The sequence below is a fragment of the Herpailurus yagouaroundi genome, unplaced genomic scaffold (genome assembly GCF_014898765.1).
Source record: "Herpailurus yagouaroundi ecotype Mexico unplaced genomic scaffold, PumYag 142, whole genome shotgun sequence".
Taxonomy (NCBI): domain Eukaryota; kingdom Metazoa; phylum Chordata; class Mammalia; order Carnivora; family Felidae; genus Herpailurus; species Herpailurus yagouaroundi.
The window spans coordinates 16,930,203-16,944,176 of NW_024412397.1; the positions used below are offsets into that span (position 1 = coordinate 16,930,203).

A 13,974-nucleotide genomic window follows, 5' to 3' on the forward strand; every position below is an offset into this window, starting at 1 on the left:
CCAGGAGGCTCATCCTGTCCTCAGGCCCTGTAACGCAGGCCCTCCTTCGCCCCCTCCGCGTCCCTTTTCTCTGCTCCACCCCTCGACACGTAGGGTAGGCCAGGCCCATCCTTAGCTCTGGATCCCCTTCTTTCTACCACTGCTGACCCTTGTCCCGTCAGTGATTCTCTGTGTCTTCTACCTTTCACTTTCCTTCAGTGCTGCGGCTTCCATTTGTAAAAGGGTTTGCCTTTCCGGTATCTAAGACTAATTTTAAACTGATTTAATTGACCTTTTTAACTGTTGCTTTTCTTTTTTCTTCCCTTTATCGGAGTTTCTAAAAGAGTAGACCAAACTACCTGTCTTCACTTCCAGACCACAGTGATTTGCCATCGTGCCCCTACTGACCACCTTCCGTCCCATCTTCACTGGGAAGGGCTTCCCGGGGCAGCCGGTGCTTTCCCACCCCTTTCACCGGGGACATTTTAAGATGTCCCCGTGCAGCACTCGCTCTCTGGCCTCTCTGCTTCAGTTCGGCGCTCTTCACTTGTGGCTCCTCCTCACATCCCTCAAAGGGTGTTTTTCTCTAGGGTTCTCCAGCCCCCCCCCTCTCTCTCTCACTTGACCTGTCCCCTCCTTCCACCAGTCCCACCTCCATGGAACCCTCCTCATCCTTCAACACTCCACTCTCAGGGCCCCGCTGAGATGAACGCCCCTTCTTCGTGGAGCTCTAGACGTGCCTCCGTCACGTGGCTCTCCTGCCAGACCACCAGTGTCAGCAGGGCGGGAACTCCACTTTTCTCTCCATTTCTGTCCCTAAAAATTGCCTGGCTCATAACACGTACCAAATCTATGTCGGCACGGCCAACAGGCGAATGAATGCATGAATGAATGATTGAATGGGAACACGTTAAGTGACTCAGTCTTTGTGTATTAAAGAGACATTTATGCGTAAGCAATTGCATGCTTCTGGGAAGCAATATTCTTAAATGCAGATTCGTGAGGAGGTCCTATATTTTGGGATACTTTGTTCTTGCTAAGTATTGAGGCATATTAAAATATAATCCTTAATTTGAGTTTTAATGGAAGAGCTTAGACTCCCGTGAGTTTTCTCGAGCATGTGTGCCATTAGGAAATTTGAATCAACACGTGCCATTTATTCAGAAAGCACTTGAGATATTTTGTAGCAAGTTTGAAAGTCTTGTTCATATAACTCAAATGTAATTTTTGGAGATTGACTGTACTTAACGTTCAGCCTGATAGACTGTTCTTTCTAAGTAATTCTGACATTTGAGTCCCTCTTTTTTTGTTTTCTTCCGGCAGAGCTTTTACTTTTTCTTGTTTCTTATTTTTTTAATTTTTTTTGAACTTTTACTTACATGTGTAAGTATGTCTCTGTTTTTTTATTAAAAATTTTTTTCTAGGGGCGCCTGGGTGGCGCAGTCGGTTAAGCGTCCGGCTTCAGCCAGGTCACGATCTCGCGGTCCGTGAGTTCGAGCCCCGCGTCGGGCTCTGGGCTGATGGCTCGGAGCCTGGAGCCTGTTTCCGATTCTGTGTCTCCCTCTCTCTCTGCCCCTCCCCCGCTCATGCTCTGTCTCTCTCTGTCCCCAAAATAAATAAATACGTTGAAAAAAAAATTTTTTTTTTAATTTTTTTCTTTCTCCAAAGTTTTATTTAAATTCTAGTTAGTTAACATATAGTGTAATGTTGGTTTCAGGAGTAGAATTTAGTGATTCATGCCTTACGTACAACACCCAGTGCTCATTACGAGTGCCCTCCTGGATACCCATCATGCATCCAGCCCATCCCTTCTAGTAACCCTCAGTTTGTTCGCCATAGTTCAGTTTCTTATGTTTTGCTTCCTTCTCTTTTTTTTCTCCCATCTATGTTTTGTTTCTTAATTCCACATATGAGTGAAATTATATGGTATTTGTCTTTCTCTGACTTCTTTCACTTAGCATAATACTCTAGCTTCATCCACATCATTGCAGATGGCAAGATTTCATTCTTTTTTATAGCTAATATTCCAGTGTGTGTGTCTGTGTTTGTATACACGTATGTATACACGTACACCACATCATCTTTATCCATCCATCAGTCCATGGATATTTGGGCTGTTTGCGTAACTTGGCTATTGTTGGTAATGCTGCTGTAAACTCGGGGTACGTGTATCCCTTCAAATCGGTATGTTTTTGCACTACAGATACCTAGTAGTGCAACTGCTGGGTCGTAGGGTAGTTCTGTTTTTAAGTTTCTGAGGAACCTCCATACTCTTTCCAGAGTGGCTGCACCAGTTTGCATTCCCACCACCAGTGCAAGAGGGTTCCCCCTTCTCTGCATCCTCACCAACATCTGTTGTTTCCCGTGTTGTTAATTTTAGCCCTTCTGACAGGTGTGAGGTGGTGTCTCATTGTGGTTTTGATTTGCATCTCCCTGATGATGAGTGATGTGGAGCATCTTTTCATGTGCCTGTTGCCATCTCGAAGTCTTCTTCGGAAAAATGTCTGTTCGTGCCTTCTGCCCATTTTTTAACTGGAAAAGCTTTTGGTTTTTAAACTACATTTTACTCCAGGGAAATAAGTTAGGTAACTTGTTTATTCATTTATCCAAATTGAACTATAACTGTCAAAGGCATTGTCAGGAAATCAGAGACATGCCCCCTTTTCTGGGGGAGCATGTGCTCAATGAGGAAGAAAATCCATTTATAGTTACAGAGAAGAAAGTGTGTGTGTGTGTGTGTGTGTGTGTGTGTGTTTAGGGTATGGCTGCATTTGGCATTGAAGGTTCACGGGAAGGAGACTAGAGGAAGGCAGACATTTGAACTAGGCTTTCCATTTTAGGATGTTGCTCTTGGAGGGAAGGGTCAGAACCAGGAAAAGCAACATGGACCAGAGGCTTCAAGTGAAAGATATCTTCAGGGACAACAGGAGTCTAGACATAAAATAGAGCATTAGGAAACAGAGTTAGAAAGATGAGCCACAAAGAGGTTATGGAGACCCGTAAGGATTTTTACAGACTATGGCCGTTTTCAAACATACACACAAGTAGAGAGATTAGCGTGGAGACCCCCTGCATATCCATCAGTTTGCCCATCCACTCGTATTTTATCTACCTCACCAAAAAATCCCTACACTTGGAGATATATCATAATACAAATGTTAATAACATAAACTGCTTGCATTTATAGAGCTTTTTAAGTAAAATGACGTTTTCGGGTAACTTGAAATTCATGAATCTTCCTTTCTTTCTTAGTAAATAGTTTTGTTACATTTCTGCCATTACTTAAAACAAACAAACAAAAACCTTTGTAGTCTCTTACTATCGTGTTCAAACTCGTAACCAAAGGTCACACTCAGTGTTAGAACTCTTTGTCTTACATCTAATAGTGGAAGCACGTCTTACAGGGAAATTGTATTTGAAGTCGTGCATAAAGTAAAATGTCCTATAAGGTCAAAATTACTCTCCAAAAAGACACCACATCAGAGACCGACACACCAGTGTGCCAAACAGCCAGCTTTCCCTTCGTATTTGAAACAGGTGCTTCTTTAGTTGGGTTCTAGTTGAAGTTCTAGGTTTGTATAAAGAGCTGTATGAGGGAACTGCGTAGAAAAATAGGTAGAAATACGTTTGTCTAAGGGGTCCCTGAGACTACCCCCAGGTTCCGTGATTTCCTAGAAGTACGCACAGTTGTGATTTATTATAATGAAAGGATATGAAATAAACCCAGCAAAGATGGAAGGCGTATGCCTGGTGTGGAGTCCAGGAGAAACCAGGCACAAGCTGTCCTCCCCCGTTGTCCTCCCCAGTAGAGTTGCATGAACAGTGCTTCTTCCTCCCAGCAGCGATGAGTGACACGCACAAAGCTTTGCCAACCAACGGAGCTCACCCAAGCCTTAGTGTCCAGGGTTTAGGGGTCAGTCACATAGGCGTGGAGCACGCATGTAACTGACTTTAACTGCTCAGTCTCCAGTCCCCCTAGAGGTCAAACTGATACCACATGGGCCGCATGCAAACAAAAACGTAAATCACGTTGTTAGCCTAAACCATCTGGCATGGCCCAAGGCTCCGGGTAGAGGAGGAGGCCCTTATTAGGCAAGATATTTCAAGGGCCGGTCCTAAAAACCTTTGGAATATGCAGGGTTTGTGCAGTCCAGACCTGATGAGTTAATCCTTTATTGCACAACATTAAACACTTAGATCTGAGTCCGTTAAGAGTATCACCCATTATTGGGGCGCCTGGGTGGCTCTGTCAGTTAAGCATGTGACTCTCTGGTTTCAGCTCAGGTCGTGATCTCATGGTTCACGGGATCGAGCCCCGCGTCGGGCTGTACGCTGACAGTGCAGACAGAGCCTGCTTGGGACTCTCTCCCTCCCTCTCTCTCTCTCTGCCCCTCCCCCTGCTCACGCATTCTCTCTCAAAATAACATTTAAAAAAAAGTGTCAGCTATTATATTATTCAGTATCCATTTACGATACTGGTTTTAACACAAATTATTTAGCGGTGTTCCCTATGTGGCTATTTTTAGGTGATCTGTGTAGTAAAAGAAAGATGCAGTGTTAAGTTGTAGTTTTGTAAATTATTTTCCAATCTTGAAGACAATTCAGTATTTCTAAATATTGATTTTTTTAATAATCTACCATATTGGGCTTAGAAATACATCCAACCACTTGAAATATGTGACTGAAAAAATTATTTTTCTAGCACTTCTCTTGTTTAAGGGGATTTTCTGTTTCAGGAATTCCATGAGTGACACCATCAGACTGGTCAGTGGCCTCCAGCATCCGGGATCTGCAGGGGGAGTTTATGAGTCGACCCAGCACTTCAATGACATCAAAGAACACCTCCACATAGTGAAGAGGGACATAGATCACTTGGTGCAGCGAAATACGGTAAGCTCTTTTTCTTCTGCTTTTATAATTGTCAGCCGTCCTTAGTTAGAAAGGGAAGAACGCATATTCTTTTTTCTTTTCTTTTCTTTTCTTTTCTTTTCTTTTCTTTTCTTTTCTTTTCTTTTCTTTCTCTTTCTCTTTCTTCTCTTTTCTTTTAGGTCTTTTTTAAAAAAAAGTTTATTTTTGAGAGAGAGCACAAGCAGGGGAGGGGCAGAGAGAGAGGGAGACACAGAATCTGAAACAGACTCCATGCTCTGAGCCCGACATGGGGCTTGAACCCACAAACTGCAAGATCATGACCTGAGCTGAAGTCGGATGCTTTACCGACTGAGCCACCCAGGAGCCCCAGGGAGAACACGTATTCTGCTGAAAATATTTGAACTTTTTACTGAGTACTAATGTTCATTTTTAATATTTAAGGTGAAATTATTCCATACGATCCAAATGTCTATATGTTCCATGCTCCCACACCCTACTGAATAGAATTTTTAAAAAAACTTGTTATTCCTATCATTGGAGCTGTCGCAGTTTCTGACTTATTTTCCTAGATTCTTGCCGTAAATTTTCCTTTAAAAAAAAAAAGGTCTTATTTTCAGCAGTGGTGTCAGATAAACAGCTTAAAGTGGTATCTCTTGACCCTTCACTGAGACACAGCAAGACTCACGGCTGCTGAGTAGCCCCCGTGTCTCTGCCTGGGCTGTGGGAAGCACAGGTCTGATGCTGGCTGACTGTGGCCTTTCTTTAGGCCAGACTCTTCTTTTTTCCAATAGCTTTTCCTGTCTTACTTCGTGCACTTTTTAAAAGTTCTTCTGGTTTTTTTTCGGGGGGCGGGGAGAGGTATTTTACTTTCTTAGGCCTGTTTTTTAATTATAAGCCCCAGGTACGTTTTTAGAGATTGGCCATAACGATAAAAATAGGTAACAGTTTTCCAAGTTGGATGTGCATAAGAGACGACACTGGACAATGGGCCTGTGGTGCTTGTAAGTCTTTCGCTTGGAAGTTTTTCCTTAACTTCCTTACTGCCCTTCAAACCCCTTATCAAATTCACAAGTGCTTGTAGCACTTGCCGCTTCCTCTTGTGATCCAGTCTCCTCAAAATGACCAACACTAAAAATTCAGTGTGAAACAACCCAATTAAAAATGTGCTGGAGAAATGAATGGTGTTCATGGGAAAAGCTTGTACTGGGGCACCTGGGTGCCTCAGTCACTTAACCATCTGATTCTGATTTCGGCTCCAGTCGTGATCTCACAGTTTGTGAGTTCGAGACCCGCATCGGACTCTGCGCTCTGCACTCTGACACTGAAGAACCTACTCGGGATCCTCTCTCTCTCCCTGTCTCTACCCCTCCCCTGCTCATGCTCTCGCCCTCTGTCTCAAATTAAATAAACATTTTTTTTTAATCATTAAAAAAAAAAAAGTGAAAGCTTGTACATGTATGAAAAGATGCTCAAGCTACTTCTATAATGAGAGAAATGAATTGGGGCGGGGGGCGGTCTGTAGTTTCTCCCTCCATTGTTTCTTTTCCTAATATAATCAGAAACCATTGTCAAATCTTCCCCTACTCTTACGGATGGTAGCATATACTGTGCGTCTGTCTTCTCCCTGCTTTCTTCCCTTCTCCACACGGCCACAGGAGTGTGCAGAGCTTCCTTACTGCTTTTATAGCCACGTGAGCCCCATTGTGTGATTGCATCATAGTTTATATGATAATTTCTAACGAGAAGTCTGTCAGTCTTGTTTTTCTGTGCCCAGTGTGTTTTTTTCTGCTTTTAAGATTTTAATCTAATACTGATTTTCAGCAGTTTCATTATGATATGCTTTGCTTTTGTTTTTCTTCTGCTTGGGGCTTAATATCTTGGTTCTATGCATTTCTAGCTGTCTTTAATTTGGAAAATTTTTAGCCATGTTTCTTTCAGGTTTTTTTTTTTTTTCCTGTTAGACTTTTTCTTTTCTTTTCTTCTAATGTGTGTTTGTTTACTTTGAGAGGGAGAGAGAATTCCAAGCAGGCTCCCTGCTGTCAGCTCCGAGCCCGACGCAGGAATCAAAATCGAGAGTCAGATGTTGAACCAACTGAGCTGCTCAAATGCACCTCTGTTGGACTTTTTTTAGTTGTGGATCACTTCTATTGCCACGTCTTCGGGTTTCTTGATGTTTTCTTCTGCAGTGTCTAATGTCCTGCTAATTTCCTCCAAAGTATCTTTTTGTGTGTTAGTCTCTGGAAATTCCATTTGGGTCCCTTTTTTTATATCTTCCATTTCCTCATCATGTTTGTATTTTTCTCTACATTCGTAAGCCCAGACATGTTTACGGTATGTTTTAATGTCTTTCTTGGGTAATTCCATCATCTGTGTCATTTCTGGGTTTATTTTTATTGATTAATTCTTCTCCTAAGACTGGGTCAAGTTTCCTTCTTGGCATACCTGGTAATTTTTCATTGGATGCTGAACGTTGCTACTTTTATGTTACTGGTTGTTGGATTTTGTTGTATTCCTTTAAATAGTATTCGACTTTGTTGTGGTCTACAGTTAAGTTTGGGGGGTTAGTTTGATCTCTTCAAGGTATGTTTTTTAAGCATACCTTTTAGGATGGGTCTGGTTAGGATTTCTCAGCACCGTTGATATTCTGCACCACAAACTTTTTTGTGTGTGGGAAACCGTTCTGTGTGTTATTGGCCTCTACCCACTGGGTGCCAGTGGCACTTCCCAGTCGTGACAGTCGAGATGTCGTCAGACGTGGCCAGCTGTCCTCTGGCCAAATGAACTGCCCCTGGTTGAGAACTGCCAGTCTAAGAGTTCATTTCTCCCCACTATAGTGGTGTCTCTGGCTGGCTGGTGGGAAAACAGACTGTTCCGGCCCTTCCCGTGAGCTCTGGGAGTTGTCTGGCCTCTTGCTTGGAGTAGTTCTCCCCTACCCACGTGGAGTTTTGCACCACGCACGTACAGATTAGATTCAGCCAAAGATTTGAAGGACTCTTCTGCAAACTTCAGAGACTTCTGTCTCTGCTGTTATCCTTTTTCATATTCTGTCGCATACAGCCACCTTAGCGTCCCTAAAATACAGTATCTGACTTAGCTCAGTAGGACCACTCGCTTCTCTCTGGGGGCCCCCCCTGTATGCAGAATCTGCCTCCGGGCCACTGCCTGTGGCCGGTGTTTGTAAACAGGTGTTTTGTATATTTTGTCTTGTTGTCAAGGTGACAGAGCTGTTCCTAGTCAGCCCTTCAGAGGTGGAAGCAGAAAATGTTCCTCCTATCCCATAATTTTTTATATGGAGTATTTATATTAATCTTTCGATAAACGTTTTTTTAACTTCCATTTTAATTTCTTCTCTGACCCATTTTTTTTTTTAATTTAAAAAAAATTTTTAATGTCTATTTTTGAGAGAGAGAGAGAAAGAGCATAATCAAGGGAGGGGCAGAGAGAGGGAGACACAGAATCTGAGGCCAGGCTCCAGGCTCTGAGCTGTCAGCACAGACCCTGATGTGGGGTTTGAACTCAATAAACCAAGAGATCGTGACCTGAGCCAAAGTCCAGTGCTTAACCGACTGAGCCACTGAGCCGTGATCCATGGACTTAAAGTTGTCTTCCTTTGGCCTTTTTTTCCCCCTAAAATGCTGATCCCTTAATTTCTTGCTATCTTGTTTGCTGCCTTTGCCTGCAGACAGGTGTCTTTTGTTTTGTTGTTGTACTCAAGGGAGAGCGCGCGCGTATGAGCAGGAGAGAGGGGCAGAGGGAAAGAAAGAGAATCTCAGGCAGGCTCTATACTCCACATGGAGCCTGCCTCGGGGCTCGATCGCCCAATCCTGGGATCATGACCTAAGCTGAAATCAAGAGTTGGACGCTCAACCTAGGCGCCCCCAGACAGGTGTTCGTTTTAGATTGGATTTGTTTCTAGGTCTGCCAGTTGTCTTCTGTGAGTTGGTCCATATTATGTAGTCTACCTTCCTGGAAGTCCTAATACCAGATTTTTAAAAAATACCTATTGTTTTTTAGGAAAGAAAATTAATATGTTAAATAACTTTCCTGAGGTCATTAGCTAGTATGTGGTAGAAGGGAAGAACTTAGGTCTTTAACATGTAATCTTGTCTCCTTTATATTTTTAGATACTGTCTTTCTTAACTATTTTTTTATATGTGTCTTGCGTATACATATTTTTCAAAAATGACTTAATAGTTTTCTTACTGACCATCACCTCTCATCCAAAGCATTATCGCCTATTCCCTTAGCTCCGTTTGAGGTTATTTTTTCTCCCAGCTTCAGCCTGTGTTGCAATGACCAGGTTGATGCCGTGGATACACACGTACCGAAGAATGTTGGCAGCCGCATGACCAACCACAGTGTTGGTGCCGAAGAATGTGACCATGTAATTGCCTGAACCAGAACACTTTTGAGAAGGGGATACTGTTGATAATTACTCTAGTACAGCAAGTATAAACCGGATGTGTCCAGGGAATTCGTGGTTTGTGACCGTCAAGAGCACAAAATATTCATCGTCACTGTGATGACGATTCGGGCCAGATGGCAACGAGTTAGTGACTGGACCGCGAAGGTGGAATGCCTTCCAGTATCATCTACTCTTTCAGAAAGTCAGGTGGTAGGGGCGCCTGGCTGGCTCACTCCGAAGAGCACGAGACTCTTGATCTTGGGGTCATGAGTTTGAGCCCCACGTTGGGTGTAGAGATTACTAAAAAAATAAATAAATGAACTTTAAAAGGTGGTAAAAGTTACGGGGGTGGAAGATATTTATGGGATGAATAAATGAAATGCTTTAGTTTATGTAGTTCACCATGAATTTTGTAAAGATCGCACATTTACTTCTTTTTCTAAAATACCAATTTGACTAACCATAACACAGAGTCCTTTTGCCTTACAGCCATCAAATGAAAGGCCGAAATGCCCAGAACTACCACCATTTCCATCGTGTTTATCTACGATGCACTTTGTTATATTTGTAGTGGTACAAACGGTGTTATTCGTGGGTTATATCATGTATAGGTAAGTCTCTAACGTGTAACTGAACATTTTTCTGTACTTGTTTAAGTTTAAATGCTCAGAGTCCTCAGTGCTCATTCCAGAGCTTTCAGTACTTACAGAATTCAGTTTACACAAAGCAGATGTTGTTTCTAGTCTATTTCAGGCATGTGGGAGCGCACGTATAGAATATTCGTATGTTTATCTTAGCGCATCTTCTACTCCAAAAGACAATGTGTATTTCAACTTTAAACAGTCCTGTTCTTTCTAAAGTAAAACATACAGAACTTTCAGGTTTTTCTTCTTTCTCTTTTTCCTTAGGACTCAGCAAGAAGCAGCTGCCAAAAAATTCTTTTGACCACCATTTTCCTATGTGTTCATCATGTATGTGTGTACAAAATGTTGTCTTTTTGAGGGAATTTAAGTATTTAAATTGCTTCATAGTCTAAATTATTAAATTTTGTATAAAATAACTGTTTAAACCTTGATTTGCGGTAAGAATAAACCTTAAAACAAAGACAACCACATGTAAATTTGTGCATAGTACATAAATCTATTTAAATTTCAGTGAATTTCTGGCCAGTAGAATACAGCCACTGAACAGAATATTGATAAAGATGGTAAATAATAGAAACTGGGGGCACCCTCCAGATGTGAAAGTTACCCCTACGACGTCTCCAGTGCTGGAGGTTTCTTTATTTAACATAAATACACTTGCCCTCCTGCCCCCCCCCCCCACCAACTCTGTGGTCTAAGAGCTCCCCTTCATGTCCATTTTGTAACCAGAGTCTTTTGTTAGAGATCAGAGTTTCCCACTCTGTGACCCAGTCCTGCAGTCCTTTAAATGCAGTTCCCTTTGAAATCAAAGAATATTTTGTCTGAGAGCTTTAGGATCTAGAGAATAGGCTTCAGAGTGTTGAAGTATTTTTCCCTCCGATTATCCATGATACATTTCACTTTTAAAGGGAATTTCGGAAGAAAGTTAATAGCTGCTCTTTGCCTGAAAAACCGTTTAGGTGAAAACGTTCCTCTGATTATGGTTTTTATAGGTCTTCTGCCTGGTAACGTTCATTTCACGGCTGCTCACGTTCTCGGACGCCTGCATTCCAACAGTGTCCGTTCAATATTATGAAAACGATTTCCAGGTTATTTGTAATTTAAGGAACTTATTTCTGGCATGTTGTACAGTGTGTAAATTCAGCTCTGATGGCATGTCCTGAGGGTCAAGTTCACAAAACCTAGCACTACGTTTTGGTTAATGTGACTCCATATCATCTGGTGTCGTTTAAATCAAGGAGTCTGTAGTAGAAGCAGTGTTAAGATTTTGAAGGCAACATTTGAAAAATAGAATTAATAGTTCCGATTTCTTTTTTTTTTTAATGCCAGAACTAAGGATATTGTGAAGCACTTGTGAGGAAGCTGGACCTTGAAATGTCAGACTGGAAGGGGTTATTGTAGTCTTTGTACATAGTTGTTCTAGGTATTCTAGAAACGGTCGGTAAAGGACATTTTAAAATGCAGACCTCACATTTTCACAGCTGACGTAGACCTATTTTTTACTATTTTACTGCAGAATACTCTTCAGTAGTTATCTGTCCTTTGTCACAGAAGCCAAAATAATACTGTGTTACAAAACAGTACTGTTTCACTCTTCCGGACCTTCCTGAATTTGTTCTCAAATGTCATCCACAGATTGGGCTAACTGCCTAAAGTCTCTACGAAGGCTGTGGGAAACTCTGCATTTCAGCAGTACCTGCTCCATACTGTATACGCACACAGTCCTAGCCTTGCTTTCTAGGTTAACGTTCATCCTGGAACGCTGAACGAGAATATTCTGGTAACTGCCCACTCCGCTTGGGTCACTTTCACAGAGAACATGCTTCTCTGATGTGTGTCCTTGGTAGCAGTAACATTCTGAAATTCACGTTTCAGAGACATCATCACAGAATTTGCTTTTAATTTGTAGAAAAACAAAAAGACAAAACCCTTCCGAAGCATGTTGAGGTCGCAGGCTGTGACAGTTGGGAGGTCCTCTTGAGATGGAAGGCTGCACACACACTGTCCAGTGTTACAAAACCGCGGTCACACGTGCCCGGACGTCCAGCAGGAAAACCGGACATGTGTGCCCCGTGTCAGCCGCATGCGGAGGGGCCGTGCGGCCGCTCCTGACCCGGGGCGGGGGGGGGGGGGGCCGCGTCTACGAGAGCGCGTGCACCTTTTTCTCCTTTACTTAGTAATTTCATGTACTTGAAAATCACTTTGTAAAGCAGTTCGCACAGGCTCTTCGTCATATCATTTGAAATTCGGTTTCTTTTACTCCAAATCACAGACTTCAGGTAGCTTCCTTTCTGAAGAAAAATATTCGCTCTGTGGAGAAATCAGTCACTGCCAGGATCCTTTCATTTCTGTACTATTTTGTATAATTGAATTTGTTGACTTCTCTCACACCAGCAAGTATTTTACAGGTGCCTTGGATTAAAACAAAATTGATTTTAAATTTTTAGTGCAACTCATTGTGCTTACGATGCCACTTTTAAAAAGAAGTCCAATTACACCGTGGCTAGTGCTTTTATTTAACATATGTACTTGTGCTCTGATTGTTCAAATGTCTTACTCAGCTTGAAACTTCCCTGTGAAGCCTCAGACAGTAAACGATGTTTTGGAGGTATTCAAGGAGGTATTCATCAGCGCCTCTCAGAGTGTGGTCCGTGGACCATCTGGGTCACGGTGTGCTTGTGCAGAATGCAGATTCCGGGGCTCCGTTCTAAGGCACCTGCATCAGAATTCAGGGGCGGGGCTTCAGGATGTCGTGTTCCACAAGCACCTCAGCTGATTCCGAGCGCACTCATGTCTGAGAACCACCGGGATGAGGAATGCAAAAAAAGAAGTCTTTCGTTCTTTTGGTTTAAAGCTGAGCTGAGAGCATAATATAACGTTGTCATCATCAATGACATTAGCAAACGTGCACTGATTCTGTTATAATTAACAAGTAAGGTCCTTTTGACTAAAACTCTTGGTTTATCAATAGCCACACGCCAAACCCAGGTTGTTGCCTGTAGCTCTCGGCACTTTGGTTGATGGCTTTTAAACTTCCAGAATCACCAGATCATGGTCAAGCCGTGAAAACTCCCATCTCAGAGTCCGCCTGCTAAAGCCTTTTGCTTTCCTGATTGCAAATTTCGTGGCATTTTATCTCAGACAATTGTCCTTTTTGATAACTTGGGGAAAACAGAAATTACTTGAACAAGGGGTTGCCTGACCCGATGCATTGCAGAGATAACGATCTTTGTAAAGAATTTCAATAGCAGTTGTGAATATTAAGATGTGATGATCTTTTCCTGTCCATGTGCTTACTGCAGGGAGATAGTGAACAAACGACTATATGGGGGGGTTTTTTATTTATAAGATCTAATGTAAAATCACCACTTGCAACTTTTTAGACCTGTATGTTTGCCTGTTTAATATATTTCTTTTAAAGTTTAAAAGGGTTTTCTATCCACTGGTAATTTCGATTGGATAACATTTTGTCAAGTGTTTTTTTTTCTGATTGTTATTTGATGCTAGCTGAAATTCGAGAAATGACATTGACCTTATTCAAATAAAGAAATATTTTAGTAAATTTACTTTTCTCCTTCCTTGATCTCGGGTAATAAGGAGTTACTTCTTTTCCAAGTAGGCCCTGGTTGTGATCGTGTTTATCTGTTGCTCTGTGCCGTACCCTAGGCGGCCTCCCTCATGCAGAATCAACGCACGGAAGCGTAAAAAGAGAAGTAGAAATGAAAATGGGTACAGCTTACCCTTGCTGGTAATGAAAAACACAAACTAATTAAAACAGTGCATTTGATGCTTTCACCTTTAATAACCAAATACTGGTAAAAGTGTAGTTAAGCTGGAACTCTTAATCGTTACTAATGGCAGTTTTAAAAAGTACTTTAATCTCCTTTGGCAAGCACCATTTATTTAGCCAAGTAATTCCAATTTTGAGAGCCCGTGTAGTATTAAAAGGAAAGAACAGGGCTTTGGTGTCAGACAGAATTGGGTTTATTTAAAAAAAAAATTTTTTTTTTTAACATTTATTTTATTTTTGAGACAGAGAGAGACAGAGCATGAACGGGGGAGGGTCAGAGAGAGGGA

At 42.0% G+C, this 13,974-nt stretch overlaps 1 protein-coding gene across 3 annotated transcripts in view; it reads left to right on the forward strand.

The window, feature by feature from the left end:
- Positions 1-13,459, forward strand: part of LMAN1 (lectin, mannose binding 1) — a 33,993-nt gene extending 20,534 nt beyond the window's left edge. For 2 of the 3 annotated variants that reach the window (XM_040478669.1, XM_040478666.1), the window contains exons 11-13: positions 4,716-4,869; positions 9,743-9,864; positions 10,162-13,459. In XM_040478669.1, the coding sequence (XP_040334603.1) occupies positions 4,716-4,869; positions 9,743-9,864; positions 10,162-10,198 (313 nt within the window). In that variant the 3' untranslated portion in view covers positions 10,199-13,459. The remainder of the gene's footprint in view (positions 1-4,715; positions 4,870-9,742; positions 9,865-10,161) is intronic. The other variant, XM_040478668.1, reaches the window with a different exon arrangement.
- The last annotated feature ends 515 nt before the right edge of the window (positions 13,460-13,974 follow it).